This window comes from Siphateles boraxobius, unplaced genomic scaffold (genome assembly GCF_051911475.1).
Source record: "Siphateles boraxobius isolate OS27281-9 unplaced genomic scaffold, OSU_SipBor_1 130, whole genome shotgun sequence".
NCBI lineage: Eukaryota > Metazoa > Chordata > Actinopteri > Cypriniformes > Leuciscidae > Siphateles > Siphateles boraxobius.
The window spans coordinates 3,486,412-3,514,256 of NW_027508734.1; the positions used below are offsets into that span (position 1 = coordinate 3,486,412).

At 40.3% G+C, this 27,845-nt stretch overlaps 2 protein-coding genes across 4 annotated transcripts; both read left to right on the plus strand.

The window, feature by feature from the left end:
* The first annotated feature begins 1,885 nt into the window (after positions 1 to 1,885).
* On the plus strand, positions 1,886 to 11,556 carry LOC143736730 (uncharacterized). 2 transcript variants are annotated; one of them, XM_077227376.1, is made up of 7 exons: positions 1,886 to 2,134; positions 3,188 to 3,295; positions 3,512 to 3,589; positions 8,289 to 8,366; positions 9,712 to 9,782; positions 9,900 to 10,071; positions 10,952 to 11,556. In XM_077227376.1, exons 2-7 carry the CDS (start codon positions 3,227 to 3,229, stop codon positions 11,168 to 11,170), a joined length of 687 nt encoding a protein of 228 aa, XP_077083491.1. In that variant the 5' UTR covers positions 1,886 to 2,134; positions 3,188 to 3,226; the 3' UTR covers positions 11,171 to 11,556. The 2 variants fall into 2 exon arrangements, with proteins under 2 accessions (XP_077083491.1, XP_077083492.1); XM_077227377.1 differs by having other exon boundaries at positions 1,927 to 2,134; positions 9,715 to 9,782; positions 10,952 to 11,320.
* A 10,561-nt stretch (positions 11,557 to 22,117) lies between these two features.
* On the plus strand, positions 22,118 to 26,973 carry LOC143736731 (kelch-like protein 9). 2 transcript variants are annotated; one of them, XM_077227380.1, is made up of 6 exons: positions 22,118 to 22,201; positions 22,615 to 22,804; positions 23,157 to 23,825; positions 23,966 to 24,905; positions 24,998 to 25,168; positions 25,768 to 26,973. In XM_077227380.1, the coding sequence occupies exons 2-6, from the start codon at positions 22,630 to 22,632 to the stop codon at positions 26,288 to 26,290; spliced, it is 2,478 nt and encodes an 825-aa protein (XP_077083495.1). In that variant the 5' UTR covers positions 22,118 to 22,201; positions 22,615 to 22,629; the 3' UTR covers positions 26,291 to 26,973. The 2 variants fall into 2 exon arrangements, with proteins under 2 accessions (XP_077083495.1, XP_077083493.1); XM_077227378.1 differs by lacking the exons at positions 22,118 to 22,201; positions 22,615 to 22,804 and having other exon boundaries at positions 22,865 to 23,825.
* Positions 26,974 to 27,845: the final 872 nt, after the last annotated feature.

Here is a 27,845-nt window from a genome sequence, read left to right on the forward strand (position 1 = left end):
TTTCTTAAAAGTCAAGTAAATCAATTAAAAGAGTTGAAGAACTCAGTTCAAGTTGCTTTAAGAACCCAAGTATGTGTGTGTGTGTGTGTGTGTGTGTACTTGTACAACTATCTTTGTGAGGACCAGTTTGAGTTTTAGACCATTGGAGTGAGGACAAAGAGAGTAAAGTGAGGACATTTTGGCCGGTCCTCACTTTCTGAGACCCCTTTAAAGGCCTGTTTGAGGGTCAAGACTTGGTTTTAGGGATAAGGTTATAATTAGGTTTAGGGTTAGGGTTTGGGTTAAGCACTTAGTTGTGATGAGTAAGGTTAGGGTAAGCAGCTAGAGATTGCATTGTGTCAATGAATGTCCTCATAAAGATAGATGTACAAGTGTGTGTGTGTGTGTGTGTGTGTGTGTGTGTGTGTGTGTGTGTGTGTGTGTGTGTGTGTGTGTGTGTGTGTGTGTGTGTGTGTGTGTGTGTGTGTGTGTGTGTGTGTGTGTGTGTGTGTGTGTGTGTGTGTGTGTGTGTGTGTGTGTGTGTGTGTGTGTGTGTGTGTGTGTGTGTGAGAAAATCACGCAGTGAATTTTCACAGTTCAGCTCCTATAAACACATTTAAAAGTCTTTGCCATTAGTTTCTTCTGTTTTCCTGCTATTCTGCGGATAAAATTTATATATTTTTATATAGCCTTTATATGATTCAAGGACTCTTAACAACCATTTGCCTTGAAATAGTGAGTTTTTATCAGTTATAAAACAGAGACATTAAAAAAATAATAGTTGGGATGAATTAATTTTTTCGACGGCACTTATTTTTTCACTTGTTTTTTTTTCTAGTGATAAACATTTACTTCTGAAGTGAACACTGTTCAGAATAATGGCGTCTCAGTGGCTCAGTCTCCAGAAGCTGTTTATGTTTGTTTGTGAACTCGGGGGAAGTCATTGGTACCACAGGACCGAATGTTGTCCATAATTGAGTTTAATGATGTTTAATTATCTGAGCTTTGAGAGGGCAATCCCAGACTCCGGTCCGAAGGGGAACAAACTCTGATTATAATCAGTGAAACGTTATTCATATATTCAACCTCTGTATGATGTGAAAGAGATGTATGAGTCAGAGAGACTTCAATAAAGCTATTCAACTGCTAGACTTTAATAGCTAGTTTTAAATATCTCTCAGGTTTTTCTCTCTCTCTCTTTCTTTCCTTTTTTTGAGTCCTTTTAAAAAGCTCCTAACAAATCTTTTCATTCTGTGCATTACAGCCCTGTTGATTCTAAAGGATTCTTGGTTGAGCTCACAAATTATAAGGTAGCACTTACAATAAGGTTAATTAGTTAACATTCGTTAATGTATTAACTAACATGAACTAACAACAAGCAATACATGTATTACTGTGTTTATTCGTTTTCCTTAATATTAGTTAATTAAAATACAGCTGTTTATTGTTTGTTCATATTAGTTCACAGTGCATTTAAATAATTTTACAAACACAACCTTTGATTTTAATAGCGTATAACCGTTGAAATTCATATTAATAAATGCTGAAAAAGTATTGTTCATTCTTAGTTCACGTTAACTAATGTTAACTAATGAACCTTATTGTAAAGTGTTACCAATTATAATGTACATTTCATAGTAGCCTATTCCTTTATAAATTATATTTATGTTAAATGTGGTTTTATAATAGCCTGTAATATGTTTTAATGTCCATTTATAAAATAAAACTATTTGAAAATGTATCTTAAATCTAAATAAGATCTCCGATCCTTGTTCTTCCAGTGATGGAGCTGTATCATAGATATATCTATGGAGCTGTGTAAGCTGTGATCGTCACGACGACATTTCATTGGCTCTTCGTAACGCCATACGTCATCTCTCAACCTCGGGAGCGCGCACGCTCCTTTGCCCTGCTCCGGAATGTTATTTATGGCAGGCGCGTTCCCGCGGACCGCACAGTTATTCGACGATCGACTGACATCAAAACTACAATGTCAAACATTTTCGGGACTCTGAGCGCTTCCGTGTTCACGCGCGCCGGGAATAAGGACCCATCCTGATTTGTTATTATTATTATTATACCGCAACATCTCCCAGCGATAAAATGATATTTCTGGACGCACAAGATTGAGAGGATGTATCATCTTTCAGATAAGGTAAGTGACGAGCGAGCGCTTTACGAACTTCATACCGCAGTGTTATTTTCATTTGCGCTGATAACGAACATTTTAACGCGATTGTTAAATTATCGCACGCTTATGAAACTCGTAGTTTTGTGTTTGTTTCTTGTGTTTGTATTTACTTTAAATGACTGACGTCAACCTTGATTTACGTGTGTTACAGCTACTGAGCGGAGGTGTTGCGTAATGTTATTAAGTGTTAGCGAAAGACGATACGAGGAAAATGCGTTAAAAAAACGAAATAGCGTATGATATGTGCGCCTGTATTTATTACGTAATGAACGCGCGGGACAGATGCGCGTGGGATTGAGCTGAAATTCATCTAGGCTTTCTTAAAAGCGCAGTTCCTTGTGAAAATGATTAGAAGAGAAAGAAAACTATACATATAAGGTTATGCATTTCGTAACATGATCGAAACCAAGCCGGTTTCAGTTTCAGACAGCTGCATGAGAAACTGATGGTGCAACCACTTCAAAACACGTGCCACTGCTGACATCATGCAATAATAGAAATATTGAAATGTATTAAAACTATCACAAACTGCATAGGCCAAAATTAACCTATGATGACTGTAATGTATTTACTAACAACGAGCTATACATTTGTTACAGTATTTATTAATCTCTGTTAATATTAGTTAATACAAATCCAGTTCTTCATTGTTTGTTCATGCTAGTTAAGTGCATTATAATGTTAACAAATACAAACTTTGCTTTTAATAATGTATTAGTAAATGTTGAAATTCATATTAACTAAGGTTAATAAATGCTTTAGAAGTATTGTTCATTCTTAATTCATGTTAACAAAGGTAGTTAACTAATGAACCTTATTGTAAAGCGTTACCAATGAATGTTATAATGGCAACAGATTATTGTGGTATGATGAATATCTCTTTTTTAAAAGTCATAATAAGTGTTATTATTTTAGTTGTGAGCATTTGCATTAAGCCTGCTGATTTACTGGTGATGCATGTGTGAGTTTCAGTGGAAGTGGTTCTGTCTTTATTTATCCCTCGCTCGCCCGGTGTAGGTGGAAGTGTGAGAGAGAGAGAGAGTGAGTCAGGGAGAGATGATGGAGGTGATCAGAAGAAAAGACTCGAACGGCCTCTTCTCAGACAACTCTGACAACGACCGTGAGGTATGAACCTGTGTGTGTGTGTGTGTGTGTGTGTGTGTGTGTGTGTGTGTGTGTGTGTGTGTGTGTGTGTGTGTGTGTGAAAGAGTGTCATGATTTGAAACACATGTTGGATTGGTCTCTCTGCAGGACATGGGGGCGTGTGGACAGAGTACAGGTGTGAGTGTGTGTGTGTGTGTGTCATGATGTGAAACTCATGTTGTATTGGTCTCTCTGCAGGACATGGGGGCGTGTGGACAGAGTACAGGTGTGTGTTGGTGTGAAAATACACCCTTCTGCGATCAGCACACACAGGAGGTAAGAGTCTTTACCGATGGCTGATGTCATACTGTATATGTATACACACACACTCACACACATACACACTAACACACGCACACACCCTATATTCCATTTATTAAAACAGGCTTACATAATATATATATATATAACAAGATTAGCTACTATTAATATATATATATATATATATATATATATATATATATATATATATATATATATAAGATTAGCTACTATTAATATATATATATATATATATATATATATATATATATATAACAAGATTAGCTACTATTCTTCTTTTACATTTCTTACATTTCTCGATTTAGAGGAAGACGAAGCAGCAGAACCAATCATAGCACAATAATCATGTGACCGCTGACTGCAAACTCAATTTGAGCTAAATAATGATATTATAGCGCTGGAGATTTACAGAGAGAAGTTTCACAAACATACATGCAAGATGATGCTGGCTTATTTTCGACATTTAATTATTTTTGATGTCATGAGTCAGTATTAATGACTTTGAAAAAATTATAAATATAGTAACAATGAAAAATGCGTAATTGTTTCCAATTTATGCAAAAGCCCCGACATGGAGTGGATAAATAGTAGAAAGACAGAGAGTGAGAGAAAACGTACTCGATTACTAACGTAACCTCGGTTCTCTCTAGAGAGGGAACGAGTACTGCGTAATATCTTACGCTATGGGGAAAACCTCTTTTCCACGAGATATTGAAGCCAAAAATTATCCTTAATTTTGAATTAATGTAAAACGCTGTGCGGCAGCATGCAGACATAGGCAAGACGGCTCGTGCGCCTATTGGTTGCCCTGCGGCAACAGCAGCAAGCCTATCGAGAGAGGCCCTGCGTGACGTGATACCCAATGGGGGCGCTTCGCGCCCATTTCATCACATCCCGCCAGAATAGGCGTGGCCTTGGCCTATAAATACGCTCGACAGGCTGTTACAAACTGGTTTTCATCACTGAAGCGAACCAGCGCTGTTGTATGCACGGCAAGATACGCAGTGCTCGTTCCCTCTCTAGAGAGAACCGAGGTTATGTTAGTAACCGAGTATGTTCTCTTACGAGAGTATCTCTCGTACTGCGAGACATATCTTACGCTATGGGAAACACAATGCAACACGCCGTGTGTACTGGGATCCGACACCAAAGTCCCAAGGGCAGTAGCCCGGGGCTCATATAGTGCATAATCACCGTAGACTCACAGAGAGTCGGAGAAGAGAGGCTACAAGCATCAGTCCCCATGAAATAGCATCCCACAGGAGCTAGTAATGTTCACAGTGTTTCATGCAGACAGGGTCAACGTGTTCAGCCTGAACTGGGTATAAGTACGGGTTATTCAACACCCATGGAGCTGTTCTATCGATCAGTGAGCGATGCACAAGCAAAACTCAGCATTCTGCGCCCGCGCAGCAGGGCAGATAGTGCTGAATTCTAGACCGACAGCAGCTTGGCCTGTAAGGGCGGGAACCTCTAGGTTATAAAACCTTATATATGTAGACGGCGAGGCCCAGCCTGCCGCCATACAGATATCTTGCAAGGAAATCCCGCTAGACCCCGCCCACGACGAGGCCATGCCCCTTGTGGAGTGCGCTCTGACACCCAAAGGACACTGCAGGCCCTTAGAAGTGTAAGCCAGCGCTATGGCATCGACTATCCATATGGATAGGCTCTGTTTTGATGTCCCTTAGAGCGTCCGCCAAACAAAACGAAGAGCTGCTCAGTCTGTCTGAAGACAGACGAGCGGGGCACATAAGCTCTCAGTGCCCTGACAGGGCAGAGGACACTCGCATTCTCCTCCTCATTATGAACCGGGAGGGCGCACAGGGAAATAACCTGGGCCCTGAACGCTGTGTTGAGGGATTTGGGCACGTACCCGTGCCTTGGTTTGAGTATGACTTTTGAGTCATTAGGCCCAAACTCATACTTATACTTTTGACACATACTTTGAGCGGGGATGGGGTTATGCCCTTATCCAGCAGCTCCTGAAGGAAGGATAGCACTTCCGTATCCCCGCAGTCTGGGGATGAAAAGCCCTGAGCTTGACACCAGGCAGAGAACACCAACCACTTTGAGGAATAGAGCCGTCTAGTAGACGGGGCTCTAGCCTGCGTGATTGTGTTTAACACTCCCTCTGGGAGGTTAGCGGGTACCCGTTGATGGCCCATGCATGTAGGGACCATAAATCCGGGCGAGGATGCCAAATCGAGCCCTTTGCCTGAGAGAGGAGGTCTCTCCTCACCTGTATCGGCCACGGGGCAGTGCTGGACAGCCGCATTAGGACTGGGAACCAATTCTGGTTCGTCCAGAGCGGAGCCACGAGCAGCACTGGGCATCCGTTTACTCTGATTCGTTCCAGCACTTGAGGCAGGAGCGAGACGGGGGGGGGGAAAGCATAGAGGGGGCAGCGGGGCCATACGTGGGCCAGCACATTCCTGCTCTTGGAGAAAAAGTTCGGACAGTGAGCGTTTTCTTGGGACGCGAACAAGTCCACCTGCGCTCTGCCGAATGTCTCCCACAGCAGTTGGATCGTCTGCGGGTGCAGAGACCATTCCCCTGCTGGGACATTGTTTCTGGACAGACAGTCTGGTCCCAGATTAAGGCGACCAGGCACATGCGCTGCTTTCAGTGAAAGCAGGTTGTGCTGAGCCCAGTCCAGGAGGCGTTCCGTCAGCCTCTAAAGGTTTCGGGACCTGAGGCCACCCTGGCGATTTATGTATGCCACCACTGACATGTTGTCCGACCGGACTAAGACGTGGTGGCCTTTTATCTGGGGACAAACGCGCCGTAGTGCGTTGTCGACTGCCAGCATTTCCAGACAGTTTATTTGTAGGAGCTTTTCCCGTTCTGACCACTGGCCAAAGAACGGTCTGCCCTCGAGCAGCGCTCCCCATCCCGAGGTGGAGGCGTCTGTGGACACCACCGTCATACTCGAGGGAGTCCCCAGACTCACGCCTGACTGATACCAGTCGGCTATTTTTCAAGGTTCCAGAGCCGAAATGCATTTTATGTCGACCCTGAGGAGAAACAGAACAGAGGTCCATGCCCGGGGTGGAACTCGCGCTTTCAGCCATAACTGCAGTGGGCGTATGCGAAGCAGACCCAGCTCGAGTACCGAAGATGCTGAGGCCATGAGGCCAGGCATTTTCTGAAACCTTTTGAGTGGGACTATAGAGCCGCGGCGAAAGGATTTCGCGGCGCGCTGAATGTCCAGTTCGCGCTCCCGCGACAGACGTGCTCTCATAGACAGCGAGTCCCGCACTGTTCCCAGAAAAGAGATTTTCTGGCTGGGAAACAGCGAACTCTTCGCACAATTGACTGTGAGACCCAGATTCTCGAGATGCTCGAGTAATGTGGTTCTGTGTTCTATGAGCTCTGAATGTGATCGAGCTAGAATCAGCCAATCGTCCAAGTAGTTCAAAACTAGCATGCCCTAAAGTCTCAGGGGTGCGAGGGCCGCGTCCATGCACTTCGTAAATGTACGGGGTGCTAGGGATAGGCCGAACGGTAGGACTGTGTATTGATATGCCTGGCCCTCGAAGGCGAATTTCAAGAATCGCCTGTGACGTGACGCTATTTGTTTTTGAAAAAAGGCGTCTTTCAGATCTATTGACATAAACCAGTCTCCCTGGCGCACTTGCGCGAGGATTTTCCTGGTTGTCAGCATTCTGAACTGTTGCTTCATAAGCACTCTGTTCAGCTGTCGCAGATCTAGAATGGGTCTGAGACCCCCGTCTTTTTTCGGTACCAGAAAATATCTGCTGTATAGCCCCCCTTCGCTCTGAGCCTGAGATAAAGGTTCTATGGCCCCTTTGCTCAGCAGTTTCGCTATTTCGGCTCGAAGTAGACGAGATACTTCATTGTTTACCGTGGTTTCGACTCGTGCCATGTAACGGCGGGGATGTCGAGCGAACTGTAGCGAATAGCCTCTTTTTATAGTGTTCAACACCGATTCTGATACCCCGGGAAGCTTTGCCCATGCCTCTGCATGATTAGCTAGAGGTAGAATGAAATCCGGGCTATGGCCGCGGCATAGCGGACAGTATACCGTACATAGATTTTCAATGGAGGGACAGAAAACTCTCGGACTAAATCTAAAATATCTTAAACTGTGTTCCGAAGATGAACGGACGTCTTACGGGCTTGGAACGACATGAGGGTGAGTCATTAATGACATAATTTTCATTTTTGGGTGAACTAACCCTTTAACACCGGAAAGCGTAACAGGTATGGCGGCTGAAGGTGGCGAGGTGAAGGCCAGCGGCTTCAGGCTCGAAGGCTCGTCCCGCAGAAGGCTTACTATCAGACGGCGCGGCTTCTCACTCCGGATCCAGGGATGCAGTAATGCTTTGCTGAAGAGATGAAAATTAGTTTGTATCAGCCTGTCGAGCGTATTTATAGGCCAAGGCCACGCCTATTCTGGCGGGACTTGACGAAATGGGCGCGAAGCGCCCCCATTGGGTGTCACGTCACGCAGGGCCTCTCTCGATAGGCTGCTGCTGTTGCCGCAGGGCAGCCAATAGCTGCGCGAGCCGTCTTGCCTATGTCTGCATGCTGCCACACAGCGTTTTACATTAATTCAAAATTAAGGATAATTTTTGGCTTTCATCACCATTTCATCAACCACCATTTTATCATCTGTTAAATAAAAGTAAATAATTTAAAAGGGTTGTGGTGTCTCGTCTCTCATCAGGACTCCCGTGTGAAGTGTGTCCAGTGCGGGAAGAACAGACCCATGATCACCAGATACTCCGAGGGTTACGGCACAGAGGTGAGCATCTGGACCAAAGAATGTACACAAATATGGATTATAATAATAGTGTCCGTGACGTCGCCTTCTTTTGAAGCCCAGAGTGGGCGGAGCCAGCGGTCGCCAGTTTATTATTCACGGATAAACGAAAATGGGCAAAGAGGCGGATTAGCTGACGTGACGCCAACAGACAGAACACAAACGGCTAGTAGTGACATCAGCGGCAATCCACCTGTCACTCAAGTGACCACGCCCTTAATTATGCACAACTTTCATCCTTCCCTCAGGTTTTTTGACCCAAAACTCACCTTTTACATTTTTTTTTAAAATTAGTGTTCATCAGAGGGGTCCAAGACCCCAGGACTTTTGTCTAACTTTAACCACGAATACACACAAACATTGTTTTAGGGATTCGAGGAGTTTTAAAAAGTAATAAATCCTTCCCTCACGGGTCAATTTTGACCCCCATAGGAATGAATGGAATGTGAGGAATACTTAGAAAACCTAAAAATGCTCAAAATTAAAACTAAAAATGCTAAAACTTTACCAAAAAATTATTTTATAATGTCTACATGTGTATCTGAATGCATGCTGAAGTGAACTGTCTTTAGGACCCAGCGGAACAGCTCATTTGCTCCATATAGAGCTATAAGGCCATCAAGAGTCATGAAATATCATGTTATATTATTATTTTTCCACAAGAGGTCGGCAAGGACACCCAGTGCAAGATATTTTGAGCTGAATTAAAAGGATTATGCATGAAATTGTGAGTTATTTTGAATTTAAGTTGAATAAATGTGAGAATGTGCTTAAATTACTATTTATGTATTATTTATTGATCAAATCTAGTTAATTAAAGGTAAATAAACAAAATAATTAAAAAAAATAGAAAATAATGCAATAAAAATAGAAAAAAATATTATCAAAATTAAATAGAATAAGCTTTCTGAAAAAAAAAAGTATAATTTTAGGGCTTCGGGTCGTTTTGACCCATGAGGGAAAGATTTGTTACAAAGTGCGAGGTAAGGATGAGAGTTAAGGCTTAATATAATTTAAATGGAAGAGTTATAAAAAACATTCACCCCCCTCACAGTCGTCATGACGGGCAATATTAGCTTTATAGACCAAAACCCCTTTTTGCACCAGACTGTAAACACATTTCTTTCTGCTGTAAAGTTCGGTATTTTAACATGGGGGTTTATGGGATTGACTCTCTTCTGCAGCCAGTCTCTAGTGGCTATTCGATGAACTGCAGTTTATGTCACTTCTGTGTTGGATTCAAGAGAGAGACAGGAGGATTGTAGCTTGGTTTGCACATCTCTGTATGTGTGCAAGTGTGTGTTTCAGTGTGTGACTCGTGTTTCAGGAGGAGTGTGTCCAGTCTCATCCTCAGGGAGACAGTGATGCAGACGCAGACATCGAGGACACGGACAGCAGGTGTGTGCCCGACACACACACACACACACACACACACACACACACACACACACACAAACACACACGCTGAACTGCATCCACTTCTACAACTTTTTCTCTGCATTGTGATTGGTTCAGGCTCCAGATTGCGGGTTCCCTCCAGCGAATCAGCTCCCGGAAGAGGAAGCGTCAGCGAATCGCGCGACAGGACACGACGGAGAGCGAAGACGACGGTGGGCGGAGCCACAGGACTCACCGCTGGAGTCTCCGTCTCAGTCCTCATCGCTCACACAACAGGACCATACTGGAGGTCTTTACACTTTACAATAGGGTTCATTAGTTACCATTTGTTAATGTATGAACTAACATGAACTGACAATGAGCAAAACATTTGTTACAGTATTTATTAATCTTCGTTAATGTTAGTCTATAAAAATACAGCTGTTCATTGTTTGTTAATGCTAGTTCGCAGTGCATTAACTAATGTTAACAAATACAACCTTTGATTTTGATCATGTATTTGTAAATGTTGAAGTTAATATTAACTAAGATAAAGTAATGCTGTAGTAGTATTGTTCATTCATAGTAATGCACCTTATAACCTATTACCTAGTTAATGAAATAATGAAATAATAAAAAGCACTGATTGTTTTTTTTTTACCATTAAAACTAAAGACATTTTTTATTTCATTTGTATGTATCGTTTTGATATGCATAGAAAAAAATATGCATATTAGTGAATAATAAATGATATATATATATTTGGTATCAATATATTATTATAGTTTATTATTTGTATTTACATTTTCAGTTGTATTTTTTATTGACATTTTTAGTTTTGTATTTTCCGTTTTCTTTTTAATTTTATTAAATTAAATTTCCATTTTTATTATTGTTTTTTTTTTAAAATGTCTCAAATATATTGTTAAAATATACATTTAAAATAGTTTTTATCAGTGTTTTAAATATAGTTTTCATAAATAATTTTTTCAAGCAAATTTAGGAAATTCAAGTTAAACTAAAATGTTGCCTTTGTAACTAAATGAAATTTACTTTAATTTATTAACTAATGTAAAACAATTTTATATATGTAAAACATCGCATATGGACAAATATTAATGAAGTAAATGAGTTTTTGAACCAGTGTTTTGACCGTAGGTTCCTCTTGCTCGTGTCTCTCTGTCCCGCAGGAGAGTGTGTCTCAGGTCCGGCCGCTGGTCATCTGTCGCTGTGCCGCGAGAGACACTCAATCCGTGACGGATGACAAACCCGTCGGGGGGAAATGGCTCCTCACAGCGTTCCCCGTCCCACTGTCTCCACCAGCGTCCTGCTATCTGCTCATCGTCCCTCTGTCTGTATCTATTATCATCGTTCTCATGTCACTCCTCTTACTGCTCACAGACACCTGACATCGCCTTATAACGTCACTGTATCATCCTCACTGTATGAGGCTAGTCATTTCTCTCTAGATTTGATCACATGTACAGTAATGTTAGATCATGCACTTTTAATCAAGACATTTCATTTTAAACTCTTTTGTACAGTGTTATCTATGGAAGACCATTTCTGCCACAAAAGAAAATACAATGTTTTGGTATAATTATGAGATAAAGTCAAAATCATGACATAAAAATCATAATTATGACACAAAAGTATCTTATAAGATAAGTCAAAATTATGAAATACTAAGTTTCAAATTATTAAACTGAAAATTATTTAATAATTATGAGAAAAAAGTCATAATTATGGCATAAAAGTTATAATTATGACAAAAAAGTCAATGATTACATAAAAAGGAAGAATTATGACATACTAAGTTGTAATTATGAAACTATAAAAATACTTAGTCATACTTATTAGATAAAAAGTCAAAATTGATATTCATAATTATGATATAAAGTGTCATGGTTATGAGATAAAGTCAAAATTGATATAAAAGTCATAATTATGACGAGGTCAATTATGAGATAAAAAGTTAAAAATGAGGACATAAAAGTCATGATTATGACAAGAAAGTAAATTATGAGATTTCAAGTCAAAATTATGTCATACTAAGTTATAATTGTGAAACTGAAAATTCTGTCATGCTTATAAGATAAAAATGAAAAAATATAACATACTAAAGTTATAATTAAAATTCTGTGTTAATTATGAGATACAAAGTCATAATGATGACAAAATTATGACATCTTTATCATAATTATGGCTTATTATGTCATCATTTCAACTTGTTATGTCATGATTAGGACATTTTATGTTTTAAGCATGATTTTTCTGTATGTGGTGGAAATAGACTTCCATAGTCATCGAACACCAAAGAATTCATTTGACAAAAAGCATATTAGGACGCATGACGTAAGTGTGAAATTACAGCGATAATGTAATCAAGCGAAAGCACTGTGTCAAGCGTCAAAGTATCTAGTCCAGAACAGGTTTCCACACGTAATCGTGTTTAAGTATAAAGTTGTATTTATTTTAACGAAGGCATCTCTTCACAAGGAAAAATGTCTGTGATTGTGGCTAATTACATTTCACATTGAAATTTCATTGGCTTTAAATGATAATAATAATAATAATAATAATAATAATAATAATAATAATAATAATAAAAAAAAGCACCAGAGCTCAAATTGATGAACTCAGCAGTTTAGTAAGATGAGAACATATGTGTGTGTGTATATATATATATATATATATATATATATAGGCCTATATTTTTAATATAATACAAAAGATCTAAGCAATGACTTGGTTCTTTGAAATGTGGAGTAGTTTTCATACGTTGGTGTAAAGTGGGCGTTTAGTGAGTTTTAGGAGTTTTTTTTGACCCAGACGAGGAGGATGAAGGCCATGTTCACCCTCAAGAGCAGGATCTATCCTCATCTGCTGTTAGCCATGACCTTTAGTACATTAACCAGCATCAAAATACTTCAGAAAGATTCTAGAAAGGCTGCATCACCTATTACAGCATCTGAGGGCAAAAGTAAGATGTTTTACGGTCAGAACAAATTTTTACCCTTTAAACATTTTTTAAATCGTGCACAACATTTATGAGGACAGCTAGATGAAGTAAATCACTGCACGTCTCTCAGTGTCATCAGTACTAGAGCTGTTATCTAATTCTTCATGTGTGGGAGAGAAGCCAAAGGCCCACCGCCACATGTGGGCTGAATCTATGCAAGCGTCAATCGTTTTACAAACTCCTTTTTTCTTGTTTTTTTGTGTAAATATGCTCTTAAGAGTTTCAGTTCCTCTCGCTTATTCTGTATTTCATCTGTTCCTGATTCTTCATTTGTGTTCATGGATTCGTTTCCCTGTGTAAAGGGGCTGTTGTTTGTCTCACTGTAAAGTTTACCGCATTTGAACCGTCTCGAGACGCAATATTCACTGACAGAAGCACAAGAGTCGGGTCAAATGAGTTCAGAATAATCCCTCAACATTAGTTCATTATTTGAACGTAACGTTCACAGTTTTCCTCTAAGTTATCAGCTGCATGTTTATAACGTTAAAATATTTCACTACCGGTGTGCATCTGTACCTCATTCCAGCTTATTCTAGATCTCACATTTATTCATATTTGCTTACTGCATATTTTCCTTTTTTATGCTATATTGTGAAAATGGTATTGTAAATTGAGTCCGTGTCTGGATTTCAAGAGAAATAAAATTATAGTTTGACAGCAAGTCTTGAATGTCTTATTTTCACAATTAACAAATACTATTGTTATATCTGCGGTGTATTTTGGTTGTTTTCTTTCTTCTCTTTCTTTCATTCTTGACTGTCATGATTCTTAGGTTTTGCGATTGATTGGTTATCATGTCAATCATCATTAATCAACGTGTCGACACGCTAAAGGAAGCAATCCGAACACATCTTCATCCGTATAAAGACCCGGACGTGACGAGAGGATACAGGCGCATGTTTTCTCTTGGTTGTCTTAGGACTGTTTTTTTGCTTGGTGAAACAATTATTGTGTGTTAGAGTTATATTTCCTAATTACTTCTCTGAGCTTGTATTTGATTAATTTGTGAAGTGACTTTACTGAAGTGTTAATTGGAAATATCTTCCTCGTCCCAGAGAGGAGGGATAGTTTATTATGTCACGTATATCTACACAATGCATTGCGTTAGAGATTGAGCTTGTAAGTTTGGTTTATTTCTTTGCTTTAGCACCGCTCATGATCCCAATTTTTTATTTGTATATATTCTGTAATTGTTCTTGTTTTACCACTGCACTGTAAAAACATCTGGTGGTTTCTTGATGATTTTGAATTTAATAAATAACTGTCTCTGCCTGATTCATTTTACCACACAAGTCATTGATTAACTGAGTTCGTTTCTTTTATTTTAATATTTTCTTAATTTATCTAATTTTATGACTTATACCTTATGTATACCTTATTAGCCTTAGACATCTTAAATAGGGAGACATAACAAATGGGGGCTCCTCGTTTGTAACTGTTTATTAAATAATTGAGTGTTGTTTTGATAATGGCAGAGATTTAGTGTGGATGGCGGAGATTAACTTGTAGAGTATCTTATTTTTTATGAAGCATTAATGCAATTTGCGATAATAATAAGCTTGCTCATGGCCTTTAATTGCAGAGTTCCCTTGATAATCCCTCATTAGAGGTGATGGAAACGTGTAGGAAAGACGAGTTGTTGACAATAGCTACCCACTTCCATATTCCCATTCTAAAGCAATCGCTAAAAAACAAGTTAAAGCCGAAGTGATAGATCGACTGTTTGAATTAGAGATTTTGAGCTAAGTGTAGGATGTTACTGAAGCAGGGAATGAGGAGGTAGAGACGGCCATGGCTGAGGCTGATGTGGGGTCAGTCTTGCCACCCTTTGAACCCTTTTCACCAGGAACTCCCAGTTCGAGAAGCGAGGTACAGACGAAGGTGCGATTGCACGGCTCCGTATGGAGAAGAACAAGCACAAGTCAAGTTAAGTCACCTTTATTTATATAGCGCTTTTTACAATACAGATTGTTTCAAAGCAACTTTACAGAGATAACAGGAAAATAATGTTGTAAAAATATTGTTAAATATAAAATTAAATGTCCCCAACTAAGCAAGCCAAAAGCCAATGGTGAAGAAAGGTGAAAAAGGTGATAGTGGCGTCAGTGACAGAATGGAGAAAAAAAAAAATACAGTTCTCCTCTGGCCAACGAATGAACAGTGTATGATTATGATTCCGACAGCATTATAGGTCAGAGGTCAGATTGGTTCGGAACATTATATTAGATCAGAGTGATCACGCGCGTATAGAGACGAGTTTATTGAGGATCACAGTGGAGAGTCTAGTTGAGACAATATCTGCTGACATTTCAGGGATGCGTTGTGGTCGTGTCCAGGCGCAGGTCCTCCATCTGATCTGGATATGGCCCGGATCCGGCTGATTACATCATGCGTTGTGGTCGTGTCCAGGCACAGGTCCTCCATCTGATCTGGATATGGCCCGGATCCGGCTGATTACATCATGCGTTGTGGTCGTGTCCAGGCACAGGTCCTCCATCTGATCTGGATACGGCCTGGATCCGGCTGATTACATCATGCGTTGTAGTCGTTTCCAGGCACAGGTCCTCCATCTGATCTGGATACGGCCCAGATCCGGCTGATTACATCATGCGTTGTGGTCGTGTCCAGGCGCAGGTCCTCCATCTGATCTGGATACGGCCCGGATCCGGCTGATTACATCATGCATTGTGGTCGTGTCCAGGCACAGGTCCTCCATCTGATCTGGATACGGCCTGGATCCGGCTGATTACATCATGCGTTGTAGTCGTTTCCAGGCACAGGTCCTCCATCTGATCTGGATACGGCCCAGATCCGGCTGATTACATCATGCGTTGTGGTCGTGTCCAGGCGCAGGTCCTCCATCTGATCTGGATACGGCCCGGATCCGGCTGATTACATCATGCATTGTGGTCGTGTCCAGGCACAGGTCCTCCATCTGATCTGGATCCGGCCTGGATCCGGCTGATTACATCATGTGTTGTAGTCGTGTCCAGGCACAGGTCCTCCATCTGATCTGGATACGGCCCGGATCCGGCTGATTACATCATGTGTTGTGGTTGTGGCCAGGCGCAGGTCCTCCATCTGATCTTGATACGGCTCGGATCCGGCTGATTACATCATGTGTTGTGGTTGTGGCCAGGCGCAGGTCCTCCATCTGATCTGGATACGGCCCGGATCCGGCTGATTACAGTTAACCTCGGATTAAAATCAAAGACTAGAGGTAGAATAACAAGCACAAGCCCACCAAGCAGAGTTGGATCTGCGTCTTTAGGTCAGCAAGCTTGAAATTCAAACCGAGAAATAAGTGGCTAAGGTTGCACCGGTCTCCTGTGTGCAGCAGAACTTCACGTCGGTGAGTGATAATTCGTTTAATTCAGGTTCCACCACATTTGATGTGGGAAAATGCATTGGTTTGGTGCCGAATTTAGAGAATCGGAAAGGGGATAGATATTTAAATGCTTTTGAGAGGATAGCAACTTCCTTAGGTTGGCCAAAGGATGTTTGGTCATGTTCTGCTACAATGCAAATAGGTCGGCAAAGTGTTAGAAGTGTACTCTACCTTGCCTTTGTATGATGGTCTTAAGTACAATGTAGTTAAATTGCATACTTAGAGCATATGAGCTAGTGCTAGAGGCTTACATGCAAGTTTCAAAATTGCAAGAAAAACGCTACTCAAACCTCTAGAATTTGAATGAGAGAAGGGAAATCACTTTGACAAATGGTGGAGTTTTAATGAAGCTTATGATTTTGTTTCAAATAGGGAAATTATGATACTCGAGGATTTTAAACAGTGTCTTTCGGAGTGGGTGGTGCTGTATTTAAATGAGCAGAAGGTGGCAACACTTTCACAAGCCGCAGTGCTAGTGCAGAAAAACATTTTCAAATAGCAAGTGCCAAAAAGCATTCCTTACCGATGTCTTTAGTGAATGTTCAGCTGCCTAAACCGAACAGGGAGAAGTCTAAAGAGACTCGTGACGGTTTTTAGTGTCATAAGAAAGGATATGTGATAGATGACTGTTTATCTTTGAAGCTCAAACCGAACTTTCAGAGGACAGAAGTTGCGCTTGTGACCTCTGTTAATTCCTATTTGCTTTCTGAACAGATAGATGAAAATGCCATTCCCTTGCCTTTTCTATGAAAATGGTTTGTTTCTTGACAGGTAAAATGGAGGACCAAGCTGAAGTCCAGACGTTATGTGATACAGGAGCTGCACGGTCTTTTGTATGTGCTGGTGTGTTGCCCTTTTCAGATCAATCGTCAGTATAGGATCCAATAGGCCAGTAGTTTCAGTAATGAGGTTGTGAAGGTGCCCATACATCGCATCCATCCCCAATCTGACTTGGTGAAAGATTTTGTGAAGGTAGAAGTACGTCCAGAATTACAAGTGAAAAGTGTGTCTTTCATTTTGGGTAATGGTTCAGCCAGGGGGAAGGTAATACCTTACTCAGATTAAGACCAGTGAGTTGTTTCAGAAATGCCCGAGTGCATTTCCTGCATGCGTTGTCTCACGTGCCCAACCTAAGGGAATGACATCTTTATCTGACTCTTACTTATGTACAGAGGACGAGACTGAAGAGTTTGTGGTCTTGTGACAATGGCCAGGTAATGGAAGTTGTAGTTGGTGATCCTTTATCATTAACTATAACTCGTGAAAAATTCATTGAAGCTCAAAATAATTATACCTCGTTAGTAGTGTTTCAAATTGGCGGAGAACTTTAAATTTCACATTGTTTCATTCTTGGTTAAAGATGGTTTACTTCTGCGAAAATGGCACAAAAGTAATACTATATGAATGAGTGGAGCATATTTTGTCAAGTAGTAGTTCCCACAGACTTTTTATCAGGTTTCATCATTGGTGCATGACATTTAGGTATAACAAAGACCTATAACCCTGTCCTTCAAAATGTATTTTTGGTATGGTCTATGTATAGCGGTATAGCGCAATGCAATACAGTATTTTATGACCTCTCAAGTTTGTCAACATGCAGGAAAACTTAACCAGGTGATTTCACCAGCTTCTTTAATCCCAATCCTGGTGTTGGGCGAACCTTTTGAACATGTGATAGTGGACTGTGTTGCCTAAGTCCAACTATAAAGTCTATAATCCAGTAATCAGTTTCTACTTATGATCATGTGTTGCTACCAGGTACTCAGCGGCTATTTCAATGTGCAGAATTACAGCCAAAGCAACTGTTAAAGCTTTAACAGAGTTTTTCTCCACTTTAGGTTTACCAAAGTTCATACAAACCGACCAGGGCAACAATTTTAATCTAAATTAAAATATTACACATCATATATATAGTGCTTATCATCCCAAAAGTCAGGGAATGTTTGAAAGGTTATACTAGACACTAAAAGCAATGTTGAGGAAATTTAGCAAAATAAGTGGGATGAAGTGATTCAACATGGCATAAATGTAAAGAAATGTAGTCAAACAAGCAGCAATCTCAAGGAAAAATAAATTGAACCTCTGATGGTTAATTTCTCTGTTTATTCGTTGAGTTGCAGCACAGTTCACTCATGGTCAGTAGGTGTTGCTGTGGTTTTGGAAGAGGTTTGTTTGTTTGGCGCAGCACTCGTCCTTGCGCTGAGAGTGAGAGAGAATGAATCATTCAAGTGCCACTGGACAGAACAGAAGGGGCGTGTCCTCAGGGCTCCTTGACTGACAGTTCTCTCGGCCAATAGTAGAGTCAATGTGGATGTGACACTTCAAAGAGTTTCATGTGAAGCTTAAGGGTGGTTTCACTACAGTGGTTCAGGCTCCAGGATTGCCAAATGACAAAAAAAAAAAAAAAAAACTTATCTGTAAGATGGTGTAAAACTGTATCTTGTCCATTACCACCCACTGCTACTAATACCAATAATGAAAATACTGTATGTGCAGTTATAGGATGAAAAGATATGGGAGAGCATTGCAATAGTGTGACGATTTTGTATTCCAATAGGTAGCACATTGAGTTAGCACAGTATTTGGTCATGGTTACACTTGAATTGGTTACAAATTAGATGTAAAAACTGTATAAAACACTATGAATTGTACCAAGCATGTATGTAGATTGCTTCCTTAGAGAGCGTGAGAGAGAAAGAGACAGAGAGAGAGAGAGAGAGAGAGAGAGAGACATAGAGAGAGAGAGAGAGAGAGAGAGAGAGAGAGAGAGAGAGACATAGAGAGAGAGAGAGAGAGAGAGAGAGAGACATAGAGAGAGAGAGAGAGAGAGAGAGAGAGAGAGAGAGAGAGAGAGAGAGAAAGAGACAGAGAGAGGGAGAGAGAGAGAGAGAGAGAGAGAGAGAGACATAGAGAGAGAGAGAGAGAGAGAGAGAGAGAGAGAGAGAGAGAGAGAAAGAGACAGAGAGAGGGAGAGAGAGAGAGAGAGAGAGAGAGAGAGACATAGAGAGAGAGAGAGAGAGAGAGAGAGAGAGAGAGAGAGAGAGAGAGAGAGAGAGAGAGAGAGAGAGAGAGAGAGAGAGAGAGAAGGAACCCACTGCGCAATGTGACATCAGAGGGACGTATTTCCTATGTCATTTTTGGACGTCCAATTTCGGTCCACTGAAGGGGTTGTTTTGTAACACCAGGCGACGTTTTTATTCGACGTCTTTTGCATGTCTAATATTGACGTCGGTGGGACTAAATGTGGTCGTTTGTAGACGTCTTTTCAACATAAAATTTAGTATCTTCTATAACTGTAGTCCCATGTTTCAAAAGAGTAGAGGACGTTTTTAGTACCATGTATTTACATTTATGCATTTGGCAGATGCTTTTATACAGAGACTTACATTGCATTACACATTTACATTCCTGCTTTCCCTGGGAATCGAACCCACAATCTCAGCGTTTCACTAGGTGGCCGTTACACAAATGCCAGTGCTCTACTGTTTAAGCTACAGCATTAATGGAGTTTTTGGAAATCAAATGGCGTTTTTGGAAAATTATCTTAAATAATTATAAATAATCTGTATTCATATGTATTAATCATGTTGATAACAACAATGTTGATATTTGTAAATAAAAAAAATATTGCATATTAATCATGTCAATTTCCTGCACCTGTAATAGACGTCCAAATGAGGTCCAAAAAATGACCTAGTTCAACTCAACGGTCAAATGTTGAACGTCAACATGACATCCAAGTTGGGTCATGGTTGGACGTCCAAATAGTGGACCTAGTTTGGACGTCGAATTGATGTCCAGAATTGGTCATGGACCGACGGACCCAATATAGACATGATCTGCAGGTCTATCCGACGTCCAGTGTTTAGTGGGAAGGCAGAGAGGAAGTGAAAGGCCCCCAAGAAGAAGAGACAAAGAAGAGAGTCGTCAAGGACCCAAGAAAGTGACCCTGAGAAAAAGAAGAGACAGAGCAACTGTTACATTCTACTTTTATCCCTTCCTTGACCATGTGACTGTAACTCAAATGTGAGACATTCATACTGACGGTCAGCAGATTACAGCTTCCCCCGCCGTACTAAAGATGTGAAGCTAGCAGACCCTGATGTAAGCCTACAGTGCTTGATCCCTATCAGCACCTTGAGGAATTACAAATGGCAAAAGTCTTTGTTGATTTTCAAGCCTACAGAGGGCATTGACAAAATATAATGGTAGATAAAAAAATAAAAAAAACATTTGTGTTGTCCTTCATCCTTTTTTTATTTTATTTACCATTTTAAATCTCTTTTAAACGGATGCCATTTGCTTTGAAATTCCAACAGGTGTGAGAGCGGCTTCAATTTAGGTCACTATATTAATTAGAAAAGGCAATTAGGCATTGCTAGAGTCTTAGCATGAGCATATTCCCTCTGTCTGTCTCTCCGTGGCCTCTTGGCTCCTCCGGCAGGATTCCAGTCCAAGCCTGACAGTGACATTTGCTCCTCTGTTTGTGTCTCTTAAAGAGCAACGGGTTTCCATCTGCTGTCTCCAGTACTCACAATTTCCATACATGGACAGAAAAAAGACGTGGAGAAGCCTCATGATCCGGACTACGTGTGTTGTGTTTGTGTGTGTGTGTGTGTGTGTGTGTGTGTGTGTGTGTGTGTGTGTGTGTGTGTGTGTGTGTGTGTGTGTGTGTGTGTGTGTGTGTGTGTGTGTGTGTGTGTGTGTGTGTGATAGAAGAATGTAGCTAGGCTATATTATAGCAATATGCATCATTATTATTATTGTTAATGATAGAAATGTTATAAACATATTTTAATAAAGCGTTCAAATAAACAAACAAACAAAAACCGTGTAAAGTTTCAGATAAAGCATTTTTAAAAAGAAAGATATTAACCTTTAAGTCTATAATTGCTTGTTTCTACCTGCCCTTGGCTCCTTGACCCAGATAGCATTCCCAGGCTGTAGAGGAGAAACATGATTCTACTGACTCAATCAGAATCTAATGCCTAAAGCCATCACATGCTTCCAGAACATACTCTAAAGTTTCTTATGTTCCAGAATAGGGGGTAGTCGTGGCCCTATGGTTAAAGTCAAACTGGTAACCTAAAGGTTGCAGGTTTGATTCTTAATACCAGCAAGAAACGACTGAAGTTCCCTTGAGCAAGGCACCTAAACAAAGTTTACTTCACTATATTACAATTAAATCCTAATCTAATCATGATATATATATATATCGTTGGAAAGGTCTAAGACTCCTAAATTGATAATTTAGCACTGTTTTTGTTACAAATTATGTAGGAACAGTAATAGACGAATTTATGACAAGAGTGCACCTCAAACAATCTACATCAAAACAGGAGTTCTGACCTTTGTCACAAAAAGACACACTTTTAATGATTGAAAATTTGTTTTTCATGCTAAAAGTTCATAATAAACCATATTATCTCATATGTCAAAACAAAATTATAAAATAATATTATCTAAAAAAGTATAATATATATATTATCCTCTAAAATATAATATCTTTTTTTTTGCATCACATATTTTAATAGTTATCAAAAATTAGGTATCATTTGAAAGCTTACGAACTCAGAATTCATCCTGTGAAACCATTTTGAAATTGGACGCTGCGTTGCCATAGAAACAGTACCTTTGGTTAGATATATGGCTTTGATTTTATAGTAATTTTATAGTAAAAATTTTTTTGTAAAAAATACATTTAAAATTATATTTTATATAAAAGAAAAAAAATATTAAGTACAGTATATTTGATACTTTTACTTCAGCAATAATCTGCTGAGTGTTTTCTTTAAAACAAGACCAAACTTAGGTCTATATTCTAAGGCATTCTTTAATTACATCCATTTAAGTTTGAATAGAGCATTTTAATGTCCATTCTCAAAAGGTTTGGTGACAGTTAAGGGTTAATAGAACTGAGCCAGAACACCGCAGTCACAGTGTTCTCACGCAGACAAGGTTAAGGAGTTCCTCTTTTAAAATCATCCCAGTGCAGTGTTGAGTTGTGGAGGTCCAGGATCAGTGCAAAAGGTAATTTCTTTTTAGATGTTTTAAATGTAATGTGACTGAGAACTGCATATTTCATCACAATAAAGCAAGTGCAACATTTATTAGACTGATATTTTAGATTTGGAAGACATTCTTTGTCATGATGTTCTTTAAAGTTGACACACAATGGTTGTACAGCTGAAAAGGAATGGTGATTACATTAACTGGCTTGTGATGTGATCTTAATGAATGCTAGAAGTAAAAATAGCATTATGATGATAACAGTGTGAGCTCGTGAGACACTGATCTTTTTTTGCATACCTGACAACAGCATAAGATCCCACATCAACAGAGAGATTCAAGAGAGGTTAAGAAACAGATTTGATGCAACTTGTTCTGTTTTTTTTTAACAGAAGCAAGGGTATTGTTGGCTTTCTGACATTTGCTTTTTACAGTAACCTGAAGACACAATGGCAATGGATCAGCAGTGTCTTCAGAGAAAGTGGAGAGGTTCATGGAGAACAGCTAGAGAGGATGAAAACATGAATGGTGGAAATGGATGGATGGATGTGAGCGAAGAACAGGAAGACCGGGAGAATCCAGTTGAGAAATACGAGCGGTCGAAAGAAGAGGAAGCATATGAAAGTGAGAAGGCTGTTGATGACTGTGATGGTTGTTAGTTTGCATTTTATGCATGCGAACAGTGCCAGTGACGTTGTTATGTGTACAAATAATGATAAAGCAGGTGATGAAGAGTATGCCAATAAATATGACAACAACAGTAATGTAGAGAATGCTGATAAATACGACAACAAAAATAATGCTGAAGAATATTGTAACAGTTTACCTCTTAGGTCTACAAATTGTGATGGTTCAGTTGCAAAATGTAAACATAAAGATAAAGGCACTGATAAAGCTCACGATAAATATGATGATGACGACGACGATGATGATGATGATGATGATGATGATGATGATGATGATAACTGTTTTGCAGCTGCCTCCGTCAGTACCGATGACACTGGAGATTCTGAAAAAGACTCAACTTTTAAAGGTTTAACATTTAGAGATGAAGACTCATCAGATGGATATGATGGACATTGCAGTTTTGAAGATTTTGATGATTGCGACATGTATCCCAAGAAGCTGAACTCCGATCCAGCGTACCCAGGTGCGGTCTTCGAGGCTCTGGAGAACATGATGTTGTATTCTGTCCTCACTGACTTGACCATCTACACAGAGGACGGACATCAATTCCAGGTTCATTCTATTGTCCTGGCTGCGGTCAGTAACCTTATTCAGAAGAGGCTCAGACAGAAGCCCAGACAAGAACAGATTATGGCATTGTGTTTGGGGCCCGAGGTTCATGGTTCGGGGGTGGCAGCAGTGGTGCAGTTTGCCTATATGGGGAACATCAGCGTTCTGAACAAAGCAAATATGGAGTTGGTCAGGACTGCAGCTGTTACCATGGAAGCTGAGAGAGTTCTGCAACTCTGCACAGAGGAGGAACAGAGAGAACAGGACAAGGCAGTAGGGAAGAAAGAAGGCAGAATTTTTTTTTCTGCTGAGGAACATATGAATGATAGTCTACAGCATATCAGACAGCTGTGGACACAGAGAGTGGGATGTGATGTGGAGCTTGAAGCAGAGGGAAGAGTGTTTCATGGTAAGACATTTGGTAATATGACAGAGGTTTAAGTTTCCTATGCATGAATTAGATGATGCCTTCATGTTGTGGACATGTAGATATCACAGCATTAATTTGATGCCCTCTGCATTTTTTATTTATTTCCCGATCCCATGAAGCTCACCGGGTGCTCCTGGTTGCCAGCAGTGACTACTTCAGAGGTATGTTTACCAGCGGTATGAAGGAGAGCAGGCAGACATTGGTGTCTCTGCAGTTAGTCACGGCTTCCAAGTTTGAGGCGCTCCTCCACTACAGTTACAGTGGGGCTCTTGCTCTTGGATGGGGCTGCGTGTTTGATCTCACCTGTACATCTCTTCAGTTACAGTTTCAGACTGCCTACTCACTATGCCTTAACTTCCTGGAACAAGAAATAGATGCTTACAGCTGCCTGGACGTTGTATCTTTCGCAGAGGCCTATGGGATGTGTGACCTACTTGCACTTGCCAATAACTTCGTCTTGAATCACTTTCAAGACGTGTCCATCACTCCGAAGTTCCACGATCTTCCTGTAGAAAAAGTTAGGAAATACCTTCAAAGTGACTCCCTCTACGTTCTCTCTGAGTTGCCTGTGTTCAAAGCAGTCATGTCTTGGATCGAAGCCTATCCCAAACAACGGGTGAAACTTGCCAGGGAGCTGATGGGGACCATCCGCTTTCCTCTCGTGACCTTTAAGGAGTTCAACGAAGTCATGTCTGTAACATCTTGGCCTAACATTGGTGGCAGAAATGTCTATAAGTCTCTCTTTAAGGAGTTCTTCTCCAGTTCTTCCGATGTCCAGTCAAATATCAGGGTCTACATGCCTAAAGAATCTCTAGTCCTTGTTGGGGGTGAGAGGATCACTGATAATCTTGACAAACATAGACCCTGCAGGGAAATGTGGTTTAGCAATTCTTTGCAGAACCATGTCGGATTGGTGAAGAAAGTAGAGTGGAAAATGCTGGGAACTTTACCCAAGAAACCAAGATTCAGTCATGGAGTTGGGGCGATAAGGGGGAAGCTTTACGTAGTTGGTGGACGCCATTATTATGGCAAAGCTGATACAATGAAATCTACCTACATGTAAGATGAAATATGAGGCTTTTTCTGTCTAACCATGTTCAAGTTGACCCCCTCATATTATGGATTAATTAATTGTTCATTCTCTGATCTAGGTATGATCCAAACCAAAACTCCTGGCAAAGGTTGGCTGATATGCATGAGAGAAGAGGCGGCTTCACTCTGGTGGTCCTGAATGGTAAACTATATGCTATTGGAGGAGAGAGAGACTCGGAGGTCAACATGGAGAGTGTAGAGGTCTACTGCCCCAACACAAATTCTTGGAGGTTGGTACAGTAGATAAATAGCACACACAACATCGGCAGTTGTTCTTGAAACATATCTAGCAAGTAATCACAGACCAAACACAACTGCAAACCCTAACCCATGTCTGAATGTTGTTCAAGACCCCATAAAGAAACCCCAGATAAAACCCTTACCCTAATATTTGATTTGTTTACAGATAAGGGTAGGCACTATATTTAACTTTGAACAATTGAGATTCATAGATGTACTGTACTCTCTTGAGTTCTAATTTTCACAAAATGTTTTCCGGGGGTTTGTGTCACCAGGAACTGACCGACAGCCAGGTTAATAACATTACTTATTTGTCTTGTATGTATTGTATGTCTATCCCCAATATCCTCATTAAGCCTTTTACATGATTGATTAGGAATGTTGTTTCAGGACTAACAATAATGTAATTTCCAATCATGTCCTACTTTATTAAATAACTTTATTCAGAGTAAGAGTAAGGTAGATTTAAATATCATAGAACACATTGGAAATGTATAGCAAAAGTCAATTTCTTTCTATTAGCTTGGTTATAATAGTGAGTGATGTTGATAAACCTGTCCCTTCTCTTCTTATTTCTCTACTTCTCCAGTTTTGTTTGCCCATTAGACCAAGCTCTATGCTGTCATGCAGCCAGTGTATGGAATGGCACAATCTTCCTATCTGGAGGCTTAAACAGCCAGTACCAATACCTGTCGTCTATGATCCTTTACCACCCAGAACGAGGATCCACTTATCTGGCTGAGATGAGAAATAACAGAGCGCTGCACTGCATGGAGACCCTTGGTGACCATCTGTACGTGGCTGGTGGGGTTTCAAGCGAAGCTGATGGCCATCTGGTAGATGAATTAGGCTGTGAGGTCTATGACCCTGTGGCCAACTCCTGGAGTGCCATTATGCCATTACCAGTACCTCATGTTGGGTCAGCATCAGGTGTCTTAGAGGGGAAGGTCTACGTTATCGGAGGCTACTGCCATGATAACTACAAGGATATCAAATCCGTGCACCGCTATGATCCTGCAACAGCACATTGGGAGAACATGAGCGTGACACCAGGCCCGAACATATACATAGCGGCCTGTGTGCTTCCCATACCTATTCACCTTAGAAAGTAAGAGGAGAATATCCTGAATACAATAAATTGGCAATAGACTTGGCCTGCACGATATATCGTTTTAGCATCAATATCGCGATGTGCCCATCCGCTATAGTCACATCGCAAGATCTGAGATCCGTACAGACCAACTGCCCCCCGGTTCGGAACGCATGTTATTCGCAGATTATTTACTGAGTTTTATCATCATAGAGTGAACGTTTATCATTTGCATGTGTTTTTAAGTCCACACTGTTTTCTGACACAAAGTCACGAAGACAAAACGTGAGCACCGAATTCTGTTCTATTTCCCTTCTTTTTGAGCTTGAATAGACATGTGCTCTCAAAATTAATTCACAATGCCCATCTTGGTGAGTATCCTCGTAAACACTGTCGGATATGTGTTGTAAACAATCGAGAAAGAAGACGGATGCGTATCATTATATCGGATCCTCGCATTTCGTCTTAAAGTAACGGCAGCTTAATATACCCGCAGCTGTTTGTCACCAATGTTAATCAAACAACAAAACAGAAAATTACTTTTGTAGCTTTAACAAAAATATATTGTATTAATTAATTATATTAATTATATTTCATTTACACAGTGAAGACTATGCAGTGTTACTTTACATTTGATTATTCAATTTCTGTACCTGAATACGGTTAGACTAACCCAAAGAAACATAAATAACTGCTTAATTTTCATTTGTATCTTTGTTCTATTTTATTTATATATGCTTGTAATTTGTTTATTATTTTCTATGCATATCCATTAACGTTAATAACATTATTTTGTCGTTCTGTTAAAGATTTTAATTTGACAGTCAACCAATCATTAATTCAAATAGTAGGACCTATGCAAATCTGACTGACAAAGCTGTATCCAACGTGAGAGAGATACCCGCGTTCAGTTGTCAAATCATCCTCCGTAAGTCTGGGGTGGTGATGGCGCAGTGGATAAGACCCATGCCTTTTGTGTGAGAGACCCGGGTTTGAATCCACTGTGAGACACCAATGTGTCCCTGAGCAAGACACTTAACTCCTAGTTGCTCCAGAGGCTTGCGACCTCTGACATATAGCAATTGTAAGTCGCTTTGGATAAAAGCGTCAGCTAAATGAATAAATGTAAGTCGCAAGGCAATGTGCAGGCATTAGCTGTTGGATCGCAGGAGTTTATCCAATGATATATCATATCAGGTTCTATCCAGCGTGTGTTATGAAACTAGTGAAAATTGCAGTTTACTGGAGAACAGTTTTTACCATCGCTTAATATATTTGGAAAAAAGCATGTGTTTTAAAAGACGAAGTCTTATGCACAGGCTGTATTGGCTATGACTATATGGCAAATACCAGACTAAGACACTCTTCTCCGCTCCTCAAATACAGTTTTGAATAAAGAAATTGCGGTACTTATTAAAATAACCAGTTCTTTATTTACCCTTGCACTGCAAACAAGCAGAGACAGTCTCCAAAATGCGTGCAAGACTTCATTCACGATTGAGGTGGTGGAGCTACTGTATGAGGTTTGGCGACAGTTTAAGGCTCCATCGAGTTACGAGGTTTAGTCACAAGCTCTG